Raw genomic sequence first — 26,423 nt, 5'->3', positions numbered from 1 at the left:
CTCTGGTTCCCCAATGAGGACTGGCTCATGGATCTCTGGTTCCCCAATGAGGACTGGCTCATGGATCTCTGATTCCCCAATGAGGACTGGCTCATGGATCTCTGATTCCCCAATGAGGACTGGCTCATGGACCTCTGGTTCCCCAATGAGGACTGGCTCATGGATCTCTGGTTCCCCAATGAGGACTGGCTCATGGATCTCTGATTCCCCAATGAGGACTGGCTCATGGATCTCTGATTCCCCAATGAGGACTGGCTCATGGATCTCTGGTTCCCCAATGAGGACTGGCTCATGGATCTCTGGTTCCCCAATGAGGACTGGCTCATGGATCTCTGGTTCCCCAATGAGGACTGGCTCATGGATCTCTGGTTCCCCAATGAGGACTGGCTCATGGATCTCTGATTCCCCAATGAGGACTGGCTCATGGACCTCTGATTTCCCCAATGAGGACTGGCTCATGGATCTCTGATTCCCCAATGAGGACTGGCTCATGGACCTCTGGTTCCTCAATGAGGACTGGCTCATGGACCTCTGGTTTTGTCCTCCTGTAGTCAATAATAAGCTCTTTGGTTTTGCTTACATGGAGAGAGAGGTTGTTGTGGCACTATTCAACCAGATTTTCAATCTCCCTCCTATGTCAATTCCTCATTGCCTTTGACTTAGCCAACAGCAGTGGTGTTGTCAGAAAACTTGAATATGGCATTGAAACTGTGCTTAACCTCACAGTATAAAGCAAGTATAAAGCAAGGAGAGCAGGGTGCATACAGTCTTGTGGTGCACATGTGCTGTTTGTGATCATGGAGGAGATGTTGTTGCCATTCTGAACAGATTGGGCTAGCAAGGTTGAAGAAATGGAGGTTCCTGTTGCACAAGGAGGTATCAAAGCCCAGGTCTTGAATCTTATTGTTTAGTTTTCAGGCGATGATAGTGTTGAATGCAGAGCTATAGTCAGTGAAGAGTATCGTGATGTTTGTGTCTTTATTGTCCAGCCCCTCCATTTCCTGAGGAGATTGAGACAAGCGAAGCTCCCACATTCTACTAGAGAACCATCGAGAGTGTCCTGACCAGCTGTATCACCATCTAGTATGGGAATCGCAAGGTATCTGACCTCAAGACCCTCTAACGGATTGTGAGGACTGCTGAGAGAATTATCGGGGTCTCTCTCCCCCTGCCCCCATCCAGGATGTACACCAGAAGCACTGTATTTGCAAAGCCCTCAGCGTTGTCGAGGACCCCTCCTATCTGTTTCACAATCTCTTTGACTTCCTACTGTCAGGCAGAAGATACCCTAGTATAAGAAGAAGCACTGATAGGCTGGCTAACAGCTTTTTCCCCCAGGCGGTGAGACTTCTGAACACCCTGCTACTACCCAGTACAGATTATTTATCACAGACCGGTTGTAGTAATACTGATGTATATTTAACTATATGCCTTATATGCATTTTATGTCAACTTGAACGTCCACAGAATACTTCTTATCTACTAGTATTATTTTAAATTTTGTAAGTGATTATATGTATTCTGTTTTGCACCTTGGTTCTTAAGAAACAGAGTTTCATTAGGTGTGTACAGTTGAATGACTTTAACCTTGAACTTGAAGCTGAGATGTTGTAGGGCTGAGTGAAGAGCTAAAGAAATGGTGTCTGCTGTTGACCTGTTGTGGTGGTGGCAGATTGGAGTGGATACAAATCACTCCTCAGGCAGTTGATGTGTTTCATGACCTGCCCCTCAAAGTACTTCATCACAATGAATGTAAGTACTACTACACAATAGTCATTAAGGCAGGTTATCATGCTCTTCTTGGGCAGTGGTATGATTGAAGTCTTTTTGAAACAAGTGGGTACCTCCAACTGCTGAAATGGGAGGTTAAAGGTGTCAGTAAACACTCCAGCCAGTTGATTAACACAGGTCTTTAGTATTTGGCTAGGTACACCATCTGGGCCAGATGCTTTCCATGGGTTCATCCTCCTAAAGGATGCTGTCATGTTGGTCTCAGAGATTGAAATCACGAGGTCGTTGGGGCTTTGGAAGTTCGTGAAGGTGCCTCCATGTTCTGTTAGTCAAAGCAAGCATAAAAGGTGTTGAGCTTGTTTGAGAATGAAACATTGTTAGCAAATACAGTATGTTGCTTGGGTTTGTTTTGTAGGAGCTGATAGCATTCAAACCCTGTCACAGCTGTCAAGCATTCTTCTGCGATACAGGGTTGGTTCAAACTTGCTACTTCACATGTGAGATGGCTTTTTGAAGCCATGCCTGGATCTCTTGTGTTTTACTTGATTGCCAGACCTAAAATACATTAATCTAGCCCTCAGCAGATTATGGATCTCTTGGTTCATATTGGGCTTTTGATAGGTGAGGACTCTTGAATGATTTTTTGGGGATACACACATCCACAAGTGTCTTTATAAAGTCCATTGACAACCATAGCATATTAATTCAAATCCTTTGATGGGTCCTTGGACAAGGATCAGTCCACTGATTCAAAGCACTCCCAAAGCCACTCCTCTGCCTCCCTTGATATAGCATGAACACAGGGAATTCAACTCACCAAATCCATTCGGAATGATTTTTACACTTCTAGATGGCACAGGGAGCCAAGGAGCAAAACTAACTAACATAGAAAAAGATGAAAAAGTGCCTGGTATACTGTACATGGGACAACCTTTTCTAAAATCATGAGGGATCAGAAGATGATTATTGATTTTTGTTTTAGTAAAGTGAGCATCACTGCAAGGACAGCTTTATTGCCCATCCCTAAATGTAGTTTTTGAAGTGCTTCTCATGCAGGCCCTCCACAAAGCCACTGGTAGAGAGCTCCAGAATTTACACCCAATGACCATGAAGAAATGTAATGTACTTGGAGGGGAACTTGTATGAAGTATGTTCCCCATGTACCTACTCCCCTCATTTTTCTTGGCAGTAAAAGTCAGGGGTTTGAAAGATAGATTTGGAATAACTCAGGCACTTTGCAGAAGCATAATGCATTAAAATACTTGGCTGACTTGTGTCTCTGAAATAATGTGATTAGTTTTGGGCTGTCAGAATGTGAGTCTCTTTCAAGTCAAGTGAAATTTATTGGTATTTAACTACGTATATGTATATAACATATATAGGAATGAGATGTTCGAACCAGTGTGTAAAGCACAGTACTACACATAACACATGATAACTTATGAAGGTAAGGATAAAATCTACAGATGAATCACACATAAATAACAAAGTGCATTAATATTAAATATTGTAAGGTACAGAATAGATTAACCAATGACCCTTTGAATATGATGTGGCAGGGAGTTCATAAACCTGATGACCTGGGGGGAGATACCGTTTCTCATCCTGACCATATCAGATGGAAATGGAACTTGTCAGAATGCTCTCAATGGTGCTCCTGTAAAACACAGTTAAGATGGGGGAGGGGGGAGAAAGACTTGCTTGCCTCTTAGGAAATGGAGGTGCTGCTGTGCCTTCTTGTTCAGGGAGGTGATATTAAGGGACCACGTGAGATCATCGTGATGTGATCTCCCAGGAACTTGATGCACTTAGTTCTCTCTACAGAGGAGCCATGTAGTCGCAGAATGCATGCGGGGATCGCCAGTGCTCAGCATAATGGGACAAGAGACGTTGCTGCTCACAGACTGACTGTGGCCTTACTGTTAAGAAGACCAATGTCCAATTGCAGAGGGAGGTGTTGAGACCCAGTGAGGACAGTTTCCCCACCAGTTTCTGGGGTGTGATGGTGTTGAACACGAAAATGAAGTCTATAAACAGCATTCTGGCATATGAGACCTCATTATCCAGGTGGGACAGGACAGAGTAGTGGCAGAGGCTATTGCATTATCAGTGGATTGACTTGAGTGATAAGCAAATTGGAAAGGGGCCATGTAGTCAAGAGAAAGGCATTAATGTGTTCCTTGACCAGCCGCTCGAAGTATTTCATATTGGTTGACGTTAATGCCACCGGACAATAGTCACTTGGGCAAGTTACAATTGCCTTTTTTGGCACTGGAATGATGGTTGCCAGCTTGCAGACTGAGGGGACAATGGATTGTTCCAGAGAAATGTTGACTATATCCATCAGCATCTCTGTCAGCTGAGCTGCGTAGCCTTTTAGAACCCGATCTGGTATATTCTGCCCAGGGTCTTCCACACCTTAGCTTCAGCCAGATGGTGTATCTGATCTCCTAGGGGGTAAGGGTGCCATCCTTGCCAGGTGTACAAGACTTCTCAGGGAGTGAAGCATCCTGGTCATTGACGTGCACGGTAGACTTGTAATCTATAATCCTCTGAATTCCCTGCCATGTGTGCCCTGTGTCTCTGTTATCACAGAAGTAGCTGTAAATTAGAATGCTCCCATTTCGCCTCCCTGATGGAGTGGAACTGTTGCATCCCCGATCTAAAGGCAGCATCACCATCCCTCAGCTGTGCATTGACCTCTGCATTAAGCTATTGCTTCTGATTTTCCCTCACCTGGATGTGTTTTGTGATAGTAACATCCTCAGTGCACTTCTCTATGTTGCTGGTCACAGGATCTACATATTCCTCAATGTTAGCATGGTTGCCTGAACATTCTCCAGTTCATATTATCAAAGCAATCCTGCAGTTCAGAGATTGCACCCTCAGGCCAGGTTTTCCCACCCTTAGAACTGGTTTGATCCGTTTGATCACTGGTTTGTATGCTGAAATTAACATTACAGATAAGTGATCTGAGAATCCAATGTGAGGTCAAGGGACTGCTTTTTCGGCACCTGGTACGTTAGTATAAACCAAGCCTACTGTATTTTCACCTCTGGTAGCAAAATCAGCATGCCGGTAAAATTTAGATATAGAATTTCAAAAGAATTTGGTCTCTGGCCTGATCTTGCAATCACAGCTGGTTCAGATAAAATTTTGATCAATGGTAATTCCTAGGATATTAACGTTTGGAGAGACCATGATGGAATTCTATTAGAATATAAAAAGTACGTGGTTAGTCTTCATCCTTTTGGAGATAATTCTGGCATGGCACTTCTGGAATATTACTTGCCACTTATAAATCCTTATAAATCTATGCAATCTACATTTTGTTGTGTGGAAGCTTGGACTACTTCATTACTCAGGAGTTGCAAATACAATTGAACAACAGAAAATTATCAGTGACCACCCCCCCCCCCCCGCCCCGATTTTCCCACTCACCTCTTACCTTATGATAGAAGCAAGGTTATTGGTACAATTTGGGTTCAGGACACAGTTCCTGCAGTGATGTCCTGGGATGGCAATGATTGTCCTTCAGCAACTACAAACATTTTCCTTTGCACAAATATGTCTCATTCTCCACATTGTCATGTAGATACCAACATTTTACTTGAACTGTACCAGGTTAGGAATGTGGCTAGTTCTGGAGTGCAATTCTACAATAATACAATTGGGAAGCTGTCATGCTTCATAACCTATGCTGTAATTCCTGATATCAGTGGAATGAATCAAATTGGCTGAAATTTGGTTTTGCTAATGATGGGAATTTTAGGATTAAATAAGGTAGGTAATCTACATGACATTTTTGCAGTTGTAAACTTTGTCTTTAGCAGTCCTGCACTGGGGTAATTTTCATTGAGCATGGACATGTTCTTCAAATTGCCTCCTTGTATTTGTTTAATTGCCTAACAGTCTTGACTAGATGTGGCAGGATAGCAGAGCTTTCATCTAATTTTCTGGCTATTGACCCTTCAGCTCTGGCTGTTGCATGAAGTTCTTCCTCGTTAGCATATGTAGCGCAGATTCAATAGGCTGCTATCTCATTTTGAGGTGTTTCTTCTAATATACCGATATGTCTCTAAGTTGGGATTGATTCTCTGGGTTGCTTATCATGGTAGACTAATGCGCAACATGGGCCCTGAGAATACAGATTTTGGCCATGTACATTTTCTCACAATTACCTGACGCAGGACAGATGCAGGCGGTAATTGTCCTGCATGTTTTCTGTAAGATGTAGTTCTGTATATATGTAACTGAGATTGTTGTTCCTTATCTTAGCCATTAATCTCCAGGTGTTTCTGAATGGGGTTTGGAATGTTGATCGGACAGTGAGGAACCTTGGTTTGTTACAAATCAAAAACATATTTTTCAATATAGATGCTATGAAGTAACTGAGTGGTTTGTTCTGCCATTTGAAACTGCATTTAAGGGTCAAAGAGGATGTAGACAGTACACTCTAAAGCCATTATATGTCAGAGGTGAAGAGTAGACTTTTAAGATAGTTGATGAAATACTAGTCAAATTATATTAAGCTTCTTGAGGACTGTTGGAAATTAGTAAGGGTGCCAAAAGTTATATAACCATAACGGCACAGAAACAGGCCATTTTGGCCCTTCTGGTCCATGCCGAACGCTTACTCTCACCTAGTCCCACCGACCTGCACTCAGCCCATAAGCCTCCATTCCTTTCCTGTCCATATACCTATCCAAATTTTTCTAAAATGACAATATCGAACCTGCCTCTACCACTTCTACTGGAAGCTGGTTCCACACAGCTACCACTCTCTGAGTAAAGTTCCCTCTCATGTTACCCCTAAACTTTTGCCCCCAACTCTCAACTCATGTCCTCTTGTTTGAATTTCCCCTACTCTCAATGGAAAAAGCCTATCCATGTCAACTCTATCTATCCCCCTCATAATTTTAAATACCTCTATCAAGTCCTCCCTCAACCTTCTACGCTCCAAAGAATAAAGACTTATGAAGGTATGGGGAGAAGACAGGAGAATGGAGTTGAGAGGGATAATAAATCGGCCATGATGGAATGGCAGAGCAGGCTCAATTGGTGAATTCTGCTCTTATGTCTTATGTATACCTCTAAGAATGTGCAGAGTATTGTATGCTCTGTGGAATCTTTGTTGCACTGTTTCAATGGTCTTTTTTTGGGCAAGGAGACCAAAGCTATATAAAATACTCAAGAAGGCTATATATAATTGCAATAATTATAGTTGGGCATTCTTTAAAATGAAGACAGCAATTTTAGGTCATATGTTCGTAGAAATTAGTATGGGAGTACAACAGAATGTCAAATTTATAGGCCTCTTAGACTAGAATGGGAATTTTTAACAAATCGTGGTTCTGCTTCCATAGAATTGCTTTATGTTATGGAAATAGAACTACTTGTCTCTGTTATGGATTGGATATGAAATCAAATACTCAATAAAAATCCTCTGTAGTAAGGTTGTGGACCGTCTGGTTCAGTTCCACAAAGTTGCGATTGAGAAGAATTGTGACAGGTAAACAATGGCTTCCCATTGTTGGCTGGGTTGAAATATAAAATCTCTCCTGATCCAGTGTAGTATGTTGGAAAAGCAGCCTGAGAGTGATCAAGGAGGTGATAGTGTCATTAGTCTATATGGAGAAATTGACACTGTTTACTGACAATATTGCTGATCCTTGGTAGATCAAAAGGGCGGTTGTATAGATGTGAGAAAAGAAGCCATTGCTGGTTATTCTCTAACTGCAACTGAATAATTAAGGGTAGAACAAATCATATGAGGTTAACTCTGTTGGTTGACAATGGAAAGAACTAGAGGTGAATACAATGATCAACTATCAAAGGTTGTCAGTAAATCAAATATGGCATGATAGATGGATCAACAAAAAATCTATATGATATTGTTAATGCGATCAGGTTGATATCCAACTAAATGCAACTTAGGTTGGGGTTGATTTGGAGCGATAGATGGGCTACGGGGTTGATTTGAAGAGTAATGAAGGAGTATATGTGAGAAGCTAACAAGGATATCCAAGGAAAGAAGTTGGATAGTCAGTAATTCAGTGGATAGAAAATTGAGGGAACAGGAGGAATATTTCATGAACAAGTTGAGTATACAGAGAACAAGCGAGGAGATGGGAGAAAGTAGAGAAGAAAATGAATTTAGGCCCCATCGAACAATAGTGCCAGTGGAATGGGGAAGGGAAATGTCCCCTGAAATGCCATCTGTTTACTCCTTTCCATAGATTCTGCTTGGCCTGCTGAATTCCTCCAGCATTTTGAATGTGTTGAGTGGGGGTTAAACAACAGTTTCTTGGTACAGAGAATTGTGAGTTTTGTTTGTATTCCCTGATGTGTTTGGAATAGTGAGCAATTCTGATAAGATTATAGTCATATTTCTGCTTTATAATGTGATGCAGTTGTCCAACATATCCAATCAATGTACCCTGAACAAGCCCATGCAGTTCTTTCTTCTTCTGCAGGTGTAAATATAGATTACCCCTTCTGCCTATTCTGGATACAAACCCCATTGTAATTAGTAAATCTGCACAACACTGGCTCAGTCATGGTCAAGAAACATTGTTCAGATGCTAAAATGGCTGATTCAACTTGATAACTGCATTGAGTTGTGCAGCACAGAAATTAGCCCTTCAATCCTCTAGGTCTACAGTGACTTAATTGTGCATCTACACAAACCCTATTGCCTGCACACTAGGACTAAGTATTTTTATGTTTTGCCTGTTTAAGTATCTGTTAAAAATGTAAAGGAAGTTGGTTATTACATAATGTATCTGATTCTACCACCTCCTCTGGCAGTGCATATCAGATATCAACCAGTCTGTACAAAAAAAATTGCCTCTCAGAACCATTTAACATGTTCCATCAGAATTCTTCTGCGATCCTGTGCATTCTGTACTTTCTCATTACCTCAGTACAAAGATTCCTTATTGGAGTTAAGTGCTAGGATAACACATAACAGCACTCCTCGCTATTTATTATCCTGTATTCTTAAAATTAAAAAAAATTTGTACAATGGAACCTCACAAATTCACAATGCTGTTGTTGCTGGGTTATCCTGTTGAACCTTATCAGAAAAGAAACATGCCTGATTCATTTAAGCAACAAGATACTGTAGTTATAATGATAGCTGCTTGTGGGTGCTACTATTGAGACAATGGCTTTAAGGACGCAGGCATCTTGCAAAATTTACCTTTATCTTAAAGGCAAAACTTTACCTTTAGTTTTGTAGTATTTATATTACTATAATATAAATAATGAAAAATATACTCAAACCCTAATAAGCTAGTGGTGGTTTTCCCCTTAGGCCGCAGCAGTTCTTGTGTTGCATTACAATGGTTCCAGGAAGATGCTGAGTAAGAAATTCCAGACTATGGATTAAATAACAATGATAATGGCAATATACATTTTAGTCAAGAGGTGCATAACTTGGAAATGGATAGTGTTCTTGTGACCTTGAAACCATTGTTCTTCTCATTAAGTTACCAGAGGAAACTGTTATTGAAATAACCTGATTGACTGTTATGTGACAAAAATATACTAAATTTAGAATCTTAGCAAATTGTGGAAAGAGGGCTGATCAGACTTGAAACAAATTTATCAAATTTCCAAAAATTTTGTCTCAGATGCCTCTGCTCCATACATCCACAGCATCAACTCCAGGATACAGTCCATTCCAGCCCAGTCATTTTCCAAAATTTTAGGAATGAAGAACTCATCCTCTTTCATATTTCTTAAGTGCTACAATCAGCAGGTTAATAAAAATCAATCATGGTGAGACATATCCCAGAGTAGAAAAGTCAAACATCAGAGGACATGCTTTTAAGGTTAGAAGAGAGAAGTTTAAAGATGGCATGAAGGGTCTTCCTTTTCACAAGTGAGTGATAGATGCCTGGAATAGGTTACCAGGGGTTTTAGTGGAAGTAGATAGTTTTTAAAAGGACAGTAGAAGCAGAGGCAAAAGGGTAAAAGCGGTATGAGAAAATCACATTATGTTACTGCTCAGAATGCTTTTCCTGCATGGAATCAACATTAAAGAAGATGCAGTATTGATTATGTCACATGCTGGGGACTTAGCATGAACACCTGCTCTTCCAATGCAATGCTGAAAACCTGGTTGAAAGTTCAGCCTTCTGCTGTGCTGTATAACTCTATGACTGGTACTCCCTTAGCAATGAAACAATTATAGGGATCTCATTGTTCCATAACTCAGTGTAGATTAAGGCAATGTGTATAAATATGTACAGTGCCTTGAAAAAGTATTCTGCCTCCAGTCCTTTGTTCACATAAGTAAGGATTACAACAAGGGATTTTGATCAATTTAACTGAGAATTTATATTTGTGAATCACATACTCCTTTTTTCACAGTAGAGTCCAAAAACAAGGAAAGTTGTATAGCATGAAAAACTAAAAACTGAACTGTCCACTGTATTCATTCCCCTTTGCTCATTGCTTATTTGAACCACCTCTAGTAGCTATTACAGCCAGTAGTCTTTTTGTATAAGTCTCTATTAGCTTCGCAGTGTAATGGACCAAGATTTGCCCATTCTTTCTTGCAAAATTGCTCAAGCTTTGCCAGATTAGTTGGAGAGCGGCAGTGGACAGCAATTGAGGTCTTGCCAGAGATGTTCGATCAGATTAATGTCAACACTCTGACTGGTCCACTCAAGGACCTAAATTTTCTTCATTTGAAGCATCATGCTATGGAGATGCTTTTCAGCAGCAGGGACTGGAAATCTAGATTAAAAACCTGCTTGTCTCTACCACAAAGCTTAAACTGGGGAGGAAGTTTGTCTTTCAGCAGGACAACAACCCAAAGCATACTCCCAGAACAAACATGGAGTGGTTTCAAATGAAGAAAATTGATGTCCTTGAGTGGACCAGTCCTTACCTTAACCTGATCAAACATCTCTAGCAAGACCTCAGGATTGCTGTTCACTGCTGCTCCCCAAGTAACGTGGCACAGCTTGAGTAATTTTGTAAGAAAGAATGGGCAAATCTTGCTTCATCACATTATGCCAAGCTAATAGAGACTTATCCAACAAGACTACTGGCTATAATAGCTGTGAGAGGTGGTTTAACTAAATGCTGAGCAAAGGGGGAATTGAATACTTGAATTGCTGACATCTCAGTTTTTGAATTTTTAGTTTTTCATGCTTACAATTTTCCATATTATTTCAGTACTTCTGTGAAAAAAGGAGCATATGATTCATAAATATAAATTCACAGTTAAATTGATCAAACTCCCTCATTGTAATCAAATCACAAACAAGAGAAAAATCTGCAGATGCTGGAAATCCAAGCAACACACACAAAATGCTGGAGGAACTCCGCAGGCCAGGCAGCATCTACAGAAAAGCGTATAGACAACGTTTCAGGCCGAAACCCTGTGGCAGGACTGGAGGGAAAAAAAAGCTGAGGAATAGATTTGAAAGGTGGGTGGAGGGGAGAGAGAAACGCCAGGCGATAGGGGGTGGGATGAAGCAAAGAGCTAGGAAGTTGATTGGTGAAAGAGACAGAAGGCCATGGAAGAAAGAAGAAAGGGATGGGGGGGGGGCAGGAGCACCAGAGGGAGGCAATGGACAAGTGGGCCAGGAGATAACATGAGAAAGGGACAAGGAGGAATGGTGAAGGGCATGGGTTGGAGGCATTACTGGAAATCGATGTTCATCCATTATGTTGGAGGCTACCCAAATGGAATATAAGGTGTTGTTCCTCCAACCTAAGTGTGGCCTTGTCCTGACAGTAGAGGAGGCCATAGATGGATATATCAGAATGGGAATGGAAAGGGGAATTAAAATGAGTGGCCATTGGGAGATCCCACTTGTCCTGGTGGATGGAGCGTAGATGTTCAGCGAAGCGGTCTCCCAATCTACGTTGGGACTCACCGATGTACAAGAAGCCACACCGGGAGCACTGGACACAGTATATGACCCCAACAGACTCACAGGTGAAGTGTTGCCTCACCTGGAAGGACTGTTTGGAGCCCTGAATGGTAGTGAGGGAGGAGATGTGGAGGCAGGTGTAGCACCTATTCCACTTGCAAGGATAAATGCCAGGAGGGAGATCAGTGGGGAAGGATGAATGGATGAGGGAGTCATGTAGGGAGCGAGAGCCCTCAGAAAAACAGAAAGTGGAGGGGGGGGGAAATGTGTCTGGTGGTGGGATCCCGTTAGAGGTGGTGGAAGTTTCAGAGAATTATATGCTGGACGCGGAGACTGGTGGGTGGTGGATGAGGATAAGAGGAACCCTATCCCTGGTAGCGTTGCACAAGGATGGGTAAGAGCACACATGTGTAAAATGGAAGAGATGTGGTTGGGGGCAGCATTGATGGTGGAGGAAATGAAGCCCCTTTCTTTGAAAAAGGAGGACCTCCTTTGTTCTAGAATGAAAAGCCTCATCCTGATGCAGCAGAGATGGAGGAACTGAGAGAAGGGGACGCGTTTTTACAAGTAGCAGGGTGAGATGAGGTATAGTCCGGGTAGCTGGGAGAGTCTGTTGGTTTATAAGAGACATCGGTGGATAAGCTGTCTTTGGAGATAGAGACAGCGAGATCAAGAAAGGGAAGGGAAGTTTAGGAAATGGACCAGGTGAATTTGAGGGAGGGTGAAAGTTGGAGGCAAAGTGGATGAAATCAATGAGTTCAGCACAGGTGCAGGAAGCAGCACCAATGCAGTCGTCGATGTAGCATAGAAAAAGTGTAGGACAGTCACCAGTGTAGGCTTGCAACATAGACTGTTCCACGTAGCCAACAAACAGGTAGGCATAGCTGGGACCCATGCGAGTGCCCATGGTTACCCCTTTTGTTTGAAGGAATTTCAAATCTACCCCTCAGCTTTTTTTCTCCAGTCCTGCCAAAGGGTTTTGGCCCAAAACATCGACTATACTTTTTTCCATAGCTGCTGTCTAGCGTGCTGAGCTCCTGCAGCATTTTGTGTGTGTCCCGCATTCTAACACTCATTTATGTGAGCAAAGAGTTGGGGGCTGAATACCTTTTCAAGGAACTGTATAAGGGATGGTATTGAGTGACTGGGTGAGTGGTGTGCTCACTAAGCTCTGATGTAGGGATCAGGCTGCACCCTGACCAGTACGGTGAGTGCAGGCCATTGCTTACCCATCCTGCTCAATAATTGCCCTCATAGACAGCCATTGCACATTGGCTTAACAATTCACTCGGCTGTTTTGATAGTGAGATCTTTGTGTCACTTGCTGCTGAAGTAGAATTGGAAGGTATTGATTTGCACCAAATTGCCAGAAAAACTGTGCCCTGCCCAAGTGGGTGTGCTATTTTAAATTGTGGCAGGAGTATGTATTTAGAATCCAAGAGCGCTATAAGGAATCACCCCTTAATTGGGTCCTGGTATATTTGAAAGAAAATGAAGATTTTGCCCATAGATTTTTTTCCAGGCCTCAAGTCACCAAACAGAAAATTTATGAATTCTTTCAAGTATTCAAGCAAGCATTTCACACACTCAGTAAACAAAAACCAGGGAAAATTTGTGGCTTTAAAATGCTAAACTCGTGTCCTGGCAGATTGTAAAGTTGGTTCACTTTCATCTCCCATGCATATGTGAGTATAATTACCAGCGTGAATGATAACATCTATTATCTCCTTATAACAAGCAAAGCTAAGGCCAGTCATTATCATCGTATTAATCACAGAGTGGGAGTTCTGTACATATATTCCTTCAAAGTCGCTAAAAGTAAATTTCAAACCATGAAGCAGTTTCACTAAGTAGTTTGATAAATTAGTGCACAGATATTTAACATGAACCATATAACCATATAAACCATTTAACAATTACAGCACGGAAACAGGCCACCTCGGCCCTTCTAGTCCTTGCCGAACGCTTACTCTCACCTAGTCCCACCGACCTGCACTCAGCCCATAACCCTCTATTCCTTTCGTGTCCATATACCTATCCAATTTTACTTTAAATGACAATATCGAACCTGCCTCTACCACTTCTACTGGAAGCTCGTTCCACACAGCTACCACTCTCTGAGTAAAGAAATTCCCCCTCATGTTACCCTTAAACTTTTGCCCCCTCTCAACTCATGTCCTCTTGTTTGAATCTTCCCTACTCTCAATGGAAAAAGCCTATCAACGTCAACTCTATCTATCCCCCTCATAATTTTAAATACCTTTATCAAGTCCCCCCTCAACCTTCTACGCTCCAAAGAATAAAGACCTAATTTGTTCAACCTTTCTCTGTAACTTAGGTGCTGAAACCCACGTAACATTATATAAACCATGTAACAATTACAGCACGGAAACAGACCATCTCAGCCCTTCTAGTCTGTGCCGAATGCATGGAACTTGTAATATGATTATTTTGATATAGTTGAGTTGGGATTAACTGAAAATTGATTTTTTGAAATAACTGAAATGTAACAAATATTGCAAACACTGAAAAGTTTTTAAAAAAACCTTTGAACTGAATCAAAAATGAAAATTAAAAGATTCAAACCCTTCACTTAAAACTTCCTGTACATCATTTAAACATCCTTGATTTAACAGTTGAGATTTTCTTTTGGCTTGGGTTGAAGAGTTAGTTTCCAAGAACTCAGACACAGAATATTCATATCATCACTATAAATCTTGCATTTCTACACATTAACAATTCAAATGTATTACAAGAGAAAGAAATAGAGGTGTCAGTTAACCAATCATATTACAAATTTTCAGCAAAAATATTGTACTATATTTAATGAAAAGTTTGACAATAGTGATTAACCACTGTCAGACAAGTGCATTCATGTTACCATTGTTTATTGGCACACTTAATTAATGGCAAAGCATACATAAAATACATCCGTATAATGACACAAAGACTTATTTCTAAATTTCACATTTTGTGCTGAACATTTATGTGAATGAAATTATGTCTGCACTAAATCATCTTTTTTCCCCTTATAAAAAGCTTACATAAATACACGAGCAAAAATTTGACCAGCATGGTTTCCTGCAAAACCTGAATATAAATGGTCATCACTATCAGAGTCCCATGATAGTAACACTTCAAACTCAGGAATAAATTCAAAGAAACCACAAACCTGTCATACTAAAATGCCCACAAAATATAATGGGTTGCATGGCTTATAATACCAGATCGAGTTTTTAAGCTTTGAATATGAACTCACTAAATCAAGTTAGGGGATTTAATATTTCAATACTGCTGAATGCAGACATTTTTAAACAAGAAATTTTGGGTTTCAGCCTGAATAAAGAAGAAAGGGAAAGCACAAAATTTTATAATAAAAACTGATATGTTCCTTTTTATTGAGAGGCCTGTGGTGTGGGATTTTCTGATTTACTCTCCTGACTAGATTGCGCTTTGCTGTTCCAGGGACTGTTACTTCCCAGTGCAGGAGAGTTATTGAAATCTTCCTCATCATCAATGCCATTTGCTGCATCATACTGTGTGTTCTCTAATCGAGTGATCAGTCGCTCATCCTCATCCCCGAACTCTCCGCCCATCAGTGTAGGTTCACCCACCACCATAACATCCTACAACAGATCAGACAATCATATAGTAAAACAATGAAGAGATTTTGTTTTCTTAACCAAGACTATTCACTATAATGGGATGAATATGGCAAATGCTTGCCTTATTCTGGTTGATTAACTGGTTTAACAAAAACTTAATATCAACAACAGTTTGACAAGTCTGTTAACAAACTCATTACCTCTCATTTTTTTCAAGACATTATATATGAGAAGTTAATGAGTAAAACTGACACATAAAATTTAACTATATCATTCTGAAGCAAAATGTGAACAAATATTGTACAGTGACCACTAGATGGTGCCCTTGTCCGGTTTATAAAGTAGGAAATGCTTATTGAAACCATAGGGAACACATATTGATCAAACATAAACACAAATACAATTCCTGATTTACAATATATGGTTTCACTTAAATTAATCACATTTTTACACTATATATTATTTTTCTAAGTTCTTAAATCTCAAATTTTCTATGTAGAATGCAAACCTTTAATCTGGGAAGTTCTCAGGTATCCACTGTATTCTTCCTATTCTTGTCAAAACCTCGTACATACACACACACACACACCCTTGTGTGTATATATCATTAAACAATTAAAATATTAACATGCAGGATATTATGCTAAACACTTAGATTTAATTAAAATTTTTAGAAATGAGAACTCCATTCCGCTTTTGTTGCTAATGTCCTGTGATATAACTATAAAGGTAAGGAAAGGTCAGATAAAACTTGATTGCATTTTGCATATATGCAGACTTAGGATTTATGGGACTACAAAGAGCAGATAAGTTAAAGAAAATGTGTTGTGTACCCGAAACATGAAGCTTTCACTCAAGTGATCATATTTTTAGTTCATTTCTATTGAGGAAATGATATTTTCTACATAAAGGTTTTTGGAGATTATCTAAATAAAAAATGTAATTACATGGAATAAATAGTTTATAGCATATCAATTCTCAGTATCAAAATTCTCTGTAGGTCATCAGAGTAACAGTTTCATTTTTGACTTTGGAAAGGTTACAGAAGTTTACCAGGATGTTGTTTGGATTAGAAGGTATGAACTAGAAGGAAAAGATGGACAAACATGAATTGTTTACTCTGGAGGCTGACGGGAGACATGATAGAAGTTTATAAAATTGTGAGGGGCACATATAATGTAGACAATCAGGATCTTGTTCCCAGGGTAGAAATGTCAAATACTAGAGGACACACATTAAGCTAAGTGGAGAAAGGTTTAAAGGAGATGTACAGGACAATGTTTTGTTAATGAAGAGAATAGCCAATGCCTGGTATTTATGTCTTTATTTGCACTAAGTTCTTTGTTTTGCATCTCTCTTTCTCCCCCTCCCTCCTTTCCCACTGACTTGTATAATTTATATAACCTGCTGTGTGACCTACATGCCTATGGTGCTGCTGTGTCCAAGATTTTCATTGTATCTGTGTCAGGTGCACAGGTATCTCCCTGTGTTTATGCACATGACAATAAATTAAACTTGAGTTGGACTTGAACAGGCTGCCTGGAGTAGTGATGCAAACAGATTTAATAATGGTCTTTAAGAGGCTTTTTGGTAGATAAGACATGGAATGTAGGGTATAGATCATGTGCAGGCACAAGAGGTTAAGTTTAATTTGGCACACATATAATGGGCTGGAAGGCCTGCTTCTGTGCTGTACTGTTCTATTTTCTATGAAATTGTAGTCTCTTGGATCAAATTGAGGTCATTCTGTTGAAAATATCAATCATCTATTTTTGTTTGTGGATGGATTTGTTTACGCAAGCTATAAACCCTTTCCAAAGGAAATTCAGGTTGCCTCACTTTGGCATCTTAATAATTTTTTTTGGTTTGGTACAGGTTGAGTACCCCATATTCGAAATGCTTGGGGTCAGAAGGGTTCTGGATTTTGGGATGTATAATGAAATAGCTTGGGATCACCATCCTTTCTGACTCTGAATTTATGTGCTACTGGCTTAGTCTTTGTTGTCTACTTGTTCATCACACATCTGTAATTAAGAGTAACAGTTAATGAAAATATAATGTGTGCAAGTTAACAAAAGCAGAACAGCAGCATCAGGAGAATACCTGAATCAGCTGTTGAACAATACCAAACTACAGCAAGTTTTCAGTCTCCACCTATAATGCCATGTTTTGATTAAAAAGGTTAGAGTACCTTGTATTTGTATTTTACTTTTTTTAGCTTCTATGTAAGGTATAAAAACAATCAGCATTGTAGATGTTCCGGTGTTAAATTTTTGTGATCAGGAGACCTTTTCTTAAATTTCTGCAGCTAGCCTCCTGAATATTCACATTCACCCTCAATTTTCCATTCACTGTGATAGATCTTTGCCTGTTCATATATTCACTTCAATACTGATGATACACAATCAAGATACATAATTATTTTTGGCTTTATGCAGTGTTTTTCTAATTTTCTTTAACTCTGTTCATTACATGTGAGGTCACTTCTCAGAACTGTCTGTGGTGCACAGTAACTTGCGCATTTCCTGGGAATATCCCCAGTGTCGTATGGAAATTTGCACATGTAACATCATGAGAGCACTGAAAAGATAATCGGAGCTTGGAGTTTTTCAGATTTCGGAATTTTGGATAAGGGGTACTCAGCCTGTATTTGAGGACAGGTCCATTTCATCTAACATCACCGCCTATAATATGTATTTAAAGAAAAGAATTCCAAATAAAATATATCAAAGATCTGTCTCAAAGAACTTCCACTCTACTATGATAAGAGTAACAATTCTAATCAATAAACTATTTTATGTGATTTTTGTGTCATGGCTTTTTTAATTATAGAAAATTCCACTGACTGAAGTTCAAAGATCAACTATTTTGGCATATTGGGAATTAAGCATACTTTATTAGAAGAACTATGAATCCTTTACTGCTTTGTTTCTTTTTCTTATTGCCTTGTGAACTGCTCCTGATTCTTCTCGTCCAAATACTGTTTGACTTTGATAATAACTATCACTTCATTCCTACTTTTTAAAAACCATTCTGGAAACAGCTTCCATCAGTGATGTGAACATAAATCAATATTAATATTGCAGAGAATTCAGATACTTCAAAATTTGCAACATTCTCAGCAAATGAAATTATATTGGAAATTTTATCTTCCTTTTACATTTTTAAACAGAAACTGTTCAGCATTATCCCCTCTCCAATGAGTTACAGAATCACATGGCACAGAAACTAGTCCTTCAGCCCACTGAGTTTGGGCCCAATTTATACCTATCACATTTTATTCTCTTCATATTCCTATCAACTGCCTGCACGTTGCAGACCGCTCACCTACACACTAGAACAATTTACAGTGACCAACCTATCTATCTGCACATCTTTGGGATATAGAAAGAAACCTATGCAGTCATATGGAAAAACCTGTAAAATCAGATAGATGGCAGGATTGAACCTAGGATGCTGGAAATGTGAGGCAGCAGCTCAGTTAGCTGTGCCACCCAATGATGAACAATATAAATTTGGAAATTAAACCAGCACATGCAAAATACCCTACTGCTCTATTTTATAGCTATGGATCAGGTTTTCCACTACGGGAAGGCAATATATTTCACTAAAATTTGAGTATTATCCATCAGTTTTTCACTACCAGAGTGTGATTGAGAACTGTTCCTAATGCAGCCAGAAGCAGAGGACTTGATTCTCCCAGACCCTCAAAAAAAAACACTGTACACTTACACATGTTGACACGTCCCCATGAAAGGTCACATTGATCTCATTTCTGAAACTCTCCTTAACATTTCAGCCCCAAATTGAATGGCTGATAATGACGATTCCTGCTCCTATTCTATTTCATATAGAGGATGCTCACACTTGTTATGATTATCTTATTCTAAATATTCACCTATTTTTTATTTCCATTGATTTAGAAAAAAATAATTTCAGACTCGCAGCCAAAATAATATTGGCATTTCTCTCTACGTACCACTAGTCTTCAATTAAAGGAATGGCAATTAAGTAGATGCAAAAGGCAGTAATCACAGTCTTGTTCCCAGAGTAAGGGAGTCTAGAGTTAGAATGCATTGATTTAAGATGAAAGGAGAAATATTTAAAGAGGACCTGAAGGACAACATTTTCACAGAGAATAGTGGATATGTGGAACAAGCTGCCAAAGTAAATGGTAGGCATGGGAACAATTACTATCTGGAAGGTACATGGATATGAAAGGTTTGAGTGATATGCAACAAGCTCAGGTAAACAACATGGCTGGCATGAACAAGTTAAACCAAAGCGCCTGTTTCCACACTATGATTCTGAGGTGACACTGTGTCAATGCTTGGCACTAATATAATACTGAACAACTAACTTCCATTCAAAAGTCTTGAGCAATTTGTTCATGCACTTCATTAGGTAACGGGGGTGGTGAAAGCCACTCACAATCAGGTGTTCAACATTGAATCAGTAAAATCAGGATTCGATAAAACCAAATAAACCTTCATTTTATTCTAAATAGTTTTTCTGTTTCTGTGGAAAAGAAGTCATTTGTATGGATTTGCTTTCCTGCATTAGTATTTTGTAGTTTAAAATAAATAATGCAAATGGCTCAGCATGTGATCATAGAACTGGCAAGGATTATTAATTTTTTGAACTGCTACAAGTGTCCAGAAGTAAGATTCTGAATCTCTCTGGGAATGATTAACTGCTAACAGGTTTGTTTGTGTAAGCCCTCAGTCTGTTCCAAAAATTGGCAAGATGTTCAATTCTCTAGTCACCACTGATTGTTCCACTGTTTGATTCGTGTAATTAATTTAGGTAAAGTTTTTTTAAATAAAAAATAAGATAACAATACACATACTGATGAGATAATTTGCATAGGTAATTAAGTCATTAGTAAAAACCTGCTGATTGCCAACAAGCCTTAAATTTACCATCTGTTACCATAGAGTCTGTCACTTATAAACATATTGGAACTGTACAACAGTCTGTGCAGAAAATATTCCAATTTGGCCAGCTGTTAGAATAAAGAGTGTCAGCTTGGAGGAAAAAAGCCTCTTGTTAATTACCAATGCACCAATGAGTAAAACTACTAATCGCATTAACAAAGAAAATCTCCTCCTGCTTGTCGGAAAACAAGCACTGTATCTAATGAGAATGGTGTACTGGGATACAGAGTAACAAAGAAATGATGTAAACAAAATGTCTCAGAGCACACGCTGGAAAAACAAATAAGTACACAAAGGTATGTTTCCCTCAATACTACTGGCAAATGATTCAAACACATTTCCCCACAGAGAGCAATAGCACTGCCAGCAACTGAAGCTAAGAATAGAGTTGTTTTACAATCAGAAACCAAGTTAACATCCTTCTTTTCTGGAATTTCTAATGACTCATGAGGAAGTACCATTTCCTTTTTCAAATAATATCAAGAGACATCTAACAATGGAATTTCCAATCTTCAATCTTTCTTTCTATCTGCAGTATACAGCCACTAAAATCCCAAACCTGCTTATATTCTGCTTCTTCTAGTTAAGTTTAATGGTGGTCGGCAGACAACGTAAGGTACATCACCACCACCTACTAAGCATCATTCAAGCACATCAAATACTTTTCTTCTAGAAAGTCTCCTTCCACCATCTCTTTACATTTATATCAGTACAACCTCACATAGCACTATGAGAATTAAAATCCCCTAACAATTAGCTAACAAGCTTCTACCATTTCATAGCAGGGTTTAAAATGTAGAAAAATAAAGAAAACAGAAAAAAATTACCAACTCTTCTCTGACCACTAGCTAACAAACGTCTGGCATTCCTTTGTAAACAAAGATAAAAAGAGGAAAAAAGAAAAAAACACATGTAACTCATATAGCCTAAATTAACCTCAACTGGCAACTTTTTTCCATCACACTTAATCAACACTGATAAGCTATCTGTTCTTATTCCACCATGAAACCCTTTTAAACATTTAAGCTTTACCCGTAACTAAATTATTTTTAACTTGGTCCATGGATACATCGAGATGCACTCCTGTAATTACTCCTGAAAGCCACTGTCATTCCATATAATTCTTTGGCTATATGAATTATATGGTTGGAGTCTATGTACTGCCCTTTCTGAGATATTTTCAGTGCCAAAAGATTGGTCTTGTAGCAGCTGTATGTAGGGGTGAAAAACAGTGTTGTAGATGTGATGGAGAACATAATTATGGTAATTGTGGAGAAGGTATTAGGCCAAAATGTAGCAATTGTGGAGGGGAACATAGATCTGCTTATGCAGGGTGCCCTGTATATAAGAAAGCAGTGAGAGTGCAGCATGTTTAGGTAGAAAATGTATTTTATATACAGAGGCTCTTCAGAAAGTACAGAGGATAGTATCAATGGGTCCTATTAATGTCCAGAATACAGAGAGTCAAAGTGCAAAATGCATGATTTTATAACAAATACATGGATGTTGAAAAAAAAATTCTTTTACTTTTATGGCAGATGTGGTAAATAGTATTGTGGTAATATGTGGTAAATTCCTTCCTCCTACAGCTTTTAAGCCTAAAGGTTTCTCACATAGTTTACTATCTTTACAAAACACCTCATGTCTTAAAGGTCTTGCACACACAATATCTCCTAAAGCTTTTTTCAAATCCTTAGATAAACTTATCAGATTGATATCAGAAACCAATTCACATTCAAAACTCAGCAATACTTAAACTCCTTCTTACTTTTACTTAAATCCTGTCTACTCCCTTCATCACTAAACGATTAGCCATTATGATCCTCAATTATTTTTCTGTTCCCCAGAAACCTACCGTTTGCCTTCCCTTCATACAACTCCATCACACTTAATCAACACAAAAGACTTTTCAACATCAAATTTCCTATTTGTGGGATCTTCCTAAGTGCTGATTGACTCCTGCTGTATCTCTAAAAGAGAGGCAAAAGCATCTCACAAGCAAATGATTAAACATAAAATGTTTTGGGATGTCAAGTGGATGTGAGAAGGCCTGGGTAAATTCAATTTATTTTTTACTTTTGTGTTTTTATCTTAAGACCTCAAAATAGTTGTGTTCTTTTCTGCCAGTCCTTTTCCTCATGCAGCTTCTTGATGTAAATTAAGTGCATGTAACATTGTTTCCATTGCCACTCCTGTGTTAAACTGGATTTACTTTGATTTTTTGCTTTTGGAAAAGAGGAAACATTGATAATGCACACTACATTTATTTCTAAACTAGCCATTGGCAGGAAAAGGCAATGCACAAACCCTGTTCCTGTGTATGAACACCACACAATTACATTGTTAAAAGAATTTGTGTAGGGAAATTTTGGTGTTGACATTATGTCATCAGGCAAAACGAGTTGGCATTATACCTAATTTTATCCGTAAGTCAAAGTAGTACACAGGATTTGTCAAAAGAGTTTTTTCTCTATACTGTATTGTTACTTAAATTTCCAAACAGTATCAATAGCAAGGGAACTGCTTTCAGAGTTGACATCAACACCAGCACTGTATAAACAACCTTCTTGAATCCTTTAAAGTTGCTATAGCTAGAACAATCTTTTCCTTAGCTCTTTAAATTTATCTGCCATTTTGGTCTCAATCTAAACAGCCAACTGGGAGATTTTGATTTTTATCAAAAGAAAGAATCCATCAGTTCCTGCTCTCAGCCGAGGTTCCTATAATCATGATTTCAAGTGTTCACAGTGAACCATTGGTTAGTTCCACCTTCTGTAACGATCATATCAGCTATGCATAGGAGCTTTTTGTATCCTAATTGTAACTGGGGAACATAACCAGAACCATAGCCCAGACTATTAAACCACTCTCTTGGATGTATTGCTCACTTTAATCTCATCTCTTACATTGTATTTGTCTCTCTGCTTCTTGTTTCCACTGTCCATGTTGTGTTACAAATTACATTCTCTAAACTAATTCCATCTATACAACAATTGGGGCTGAATTTTCTGCCCACTGACTGCGAACTGAGAGGGAGAGGGAGTTTCATTACTTTTGCAGCCACAGGAAGGAAAGTTCTTACTGATGTTGTGCCTAAATTTCATCATTATTGGACTACACCAGAGACAAGTAAATAGCAGGAATGTTATCAAAGAATAAATCTATATATAATTTAGAACCAGCATACAATCTAGGGTATAAGGTTTTAGTTAAAATTGGATGGACTTCCAGAGATGGTCTTGCATTTCTTTGTAAATTAGGAATAATGAAGTATTGGACTGGAATCTTGGTAAAAAAAAGGTTACAAGTAAACAGACTGAAGATATGGAACTGGGGAAATAACTTGGCCTAATTAATTACTTGTATTTTTAATGTGTATCTAACAAGAAATATGGTGCCTGAGATAAAGATGATGTAAACTTTAAAAACTTAGACATTTCAGGTTGATAATCATACAACAGGACTGGGGAAGTTCTGATAAAAAATCATCAACATGAAATATCTGCATTAACTATATTTCCTTAAGTTCCCTTAATACCTAAATATTTATTATTATCTGTCTTGAATATATCATTTAACAGAATCCCCACAGCCATGTGAGTTGTGAATGCCAAAGATACCCTAACCTCTGAGTAAAGAAGTTCCTTCTTATCCCTTTTTTGATTGGCTGACTCTTCACTTTTGAGATGGTAGCCCATTTTGAAGGCCTTCCAGCTACGACAGCCATCAACTACACATTAACTCTGTAAAACCTTGTAATAATTGTTTATGTTCATTGAAGTTGCTTCTTTTTCTTCTAAACTTTAGAGTCTGTAGGTCAAGTCTGTTTAATATCTTCTCATTTAAGATCCACCATGCGAGAAACTAATCTAATGAACATTTTTTATACATCCTCTTCTGCAAATACATCCTTGACTCTTGTATTCATATAAACTCTTGTGAAAAGCCAACATACAACATAATTCCTTGTTGAACTTGCATGTCAACTTTTAGCAATTTATGTACAAGGATAACCAGATTCTTTTGAACACTAATACTTATCAATCTCTGATCATTTAGGAAATGCTACCTTTCGGTTTTTTTCTACCAAATTTGGTGGCATGGAGGTGTAGTGGTTAGTGCGATGCTATTTCAGGTTGGGATGTTGGAGTTTGGAGTTCAATTCTGGCATCATCTGTATGTCCTCCCCATGGAACAAGTGAGCTTTATCTGGGTGCTCCGGTTTCCTCCCACATTCCAAAGACATACCGGTTAGTAGGTTAATCGGTCATTGTAAATTGTCCACGTAAATAGCCTAGGATTAAATTGGGGGTTGCTGGGCGACATGGCTTGAAGTGTTGGAGGGTCTATTCCGCTGTGTATCTCAATCAATAGATAAATGGAAAAATAGATAAATAAATTAATTATTTGGATTACTTAATATTTTTTCCACATTATATTCCATCAGCCATGTCCTTGTCCATTCACTTAGACCTTGTCCCTTATACCCTCTCTGCGTCCTTCTCACAGCCCACACTGCTACCTAGCTCTTACCATCACAAAGTATGAATAAATTATAGTTGATCTTCTCTTCTAAATCAATGATACAAATTGTGAGTAGCTGAGGCCATTGATTGCACAGTTCATACATCTTTCAAACCAGAACTGACTGGTTTCTATATTCTGCTCATTAACCAATTTTCATCCCACATGAGTATATTATCTGCTATCCTATACACTCTAATAAATAAAACAGAAAATGCAAGAAAAATCTCAGGAGGTTAAAAGTGATATATGTGTAAAGAGATACAATGAATATTTCAAGTCCAAGATGTTCATGAGAACAGAGAATGAGAGGAAAATTAGTTTTCAGTAGTAGAAAAGATGGAGGGGGTGACTACAATGAAGGAATTTGCAATTATTTAGACCTTCTGCACAAATGCCTTTGAAATGTCTTCCTTCTTCCTGAAGTGTGGCTTCCTTTTATGAAAGTGCACTAAGCCCTTGACCATATCTCATCTTTTTCCCACACCTCTGATTTCACCCACCCTCTCCTGTATGGAGCAAGAACAAAGCTTCCCTGGTATTTACCACCCTCTCCCCAATCCCACCAGCCTCTATATTCAATGGATCACTCTGAACAAATTCTGCTAGCTCCAACAAAACTTCACTATCAGACACAAAGTCTGCTCCCTTCCATTCAGCATTTCAAAGTAATGCCCCCTTTTGTAACTCCCAGGTCATCTTTCCATCCCATTAACTGCTCCCAATATCATGGCATTTCCCCATATAACTGCAAAATAACCTGTCCTTTCACCTCTTCCCTATCCGCCATCCAGGGACTCAAATAATCTTTCCAACTGAAGTTCTGATTGTATTGTATTTAGCTTTCAAAATGTAATCTATTTTACATTGGAAAATCTTGCTTGGTATGAGAGGAACTGCAGATTCAGACATTTGGTGTGTGTGTTCAGCTGAGAAGCCAATCAGTATCAGGTTTAATATCACCGGCATATGTCGTGAAATTCGTTAACTTAGTGGCAGCAGTACAATACAGTACATGATAATATAGTAAATCAATTATAATAAGTGCATTTATGTACATTAGTTAAATAAAAAATAGTGCAAAAACAGTAAAAAGTGAGATAGTGTTCATGCATTCTATGTCCATTTTGAAATCAGACAGCAGAGTGGAAGAAGCTGTTCCTGAATCACTGAGTGTGTGCCTTTAGGCTTCTGTATCTCCTTCCTGATGGTAACAATGAGAAGAGGGTTATGTCCTGGGTAATGGGGTCCTTAATAATGGACACTGCCCTTCTAAAGCACATGGTGTGAAGCTAGTAACTGGGGGATTATGACTGAACACCACTAAGCCGGAATGCTGCCTAAATGTTACAAGCAGTCTTCTACAATGAGAGAAAAAAACTAGATCAGGTGGTAAGGTAGCAGAGCATTTGTATTTAGTCTACAGGGGTGACCCTGAATTGCCCACTTTGATCTTTCTGTCTGTGCCTTCTGCACTGTTCCACCAAGAGTAATCTAAGTATATCACAGTCTTCCAGACTCAAGATCAAATTTCTCAACTTTAGGTAACGTGCTCTTGCTCTCTGTCTGTATCACTGATCACAAGTGGCTTTTACTGTCAGTCACCATCTGTGAGTTTGGCTCCTTTTTTCCCCTCTGCCTTCATACTGCCTGGCCTGCTGGGCCTCTCCCACAACCTTATCAATGGTAACATAACAGAGACAAAGACGGATATATATTTATCTTTATTT

General features: G+C 38.9%; 1 protein-coding gene across 13 annotated transcripts in view; it reads right to left on the bottom strand.

Annotated features, from left to right (window-relative positions):
• Positions 1-14,498: 14,498 nt before the first annotated feature.
• Positions 14,499-26,423, bottom strand: part of ldb2a (LIM domain binding 2a) — a 508,992-nt gene continuing 497,067 nt past the window's right edge. For 11 of the 13 annotated variants that reach the window (XM_073064961.1, XM_073064962.1, XM_073064955.1 and 8 more), the window contains one exon: positions 14,499-15,253. In XM_073064961.1, coding sequence (XP_072921062.1) covers positions 15,023-15,253 — 231 coding nt within the window. In that variant the 3' untranslated portion in view covers positions 14,499-15,022. The remainder of the gene's footprint in view (positions 15,254-26,423) is intronic. The other 2 variants (XM_073064965.1, XM_073064964.1) reach the window with 1 other exon arrangement.

The sequence above is a fragment of the Hemitrygon akajei genome, chromosome 13, assembly GCF_048418815.1.
Source record: "Hemitrygon akajei chromosome 13, sHemAka1.3, whole genome shotgun sequence".
Lineage (NCBI taxonomy): Eukaryota > Metazoa > Chordata > Chondrichthyes > Myliobatiformes > Dasyatidae > Hemitrygon > Hemitrygon akajei.
This window is presented reverse-complemented; position numbering and strand designations above follow the sequence as displayed.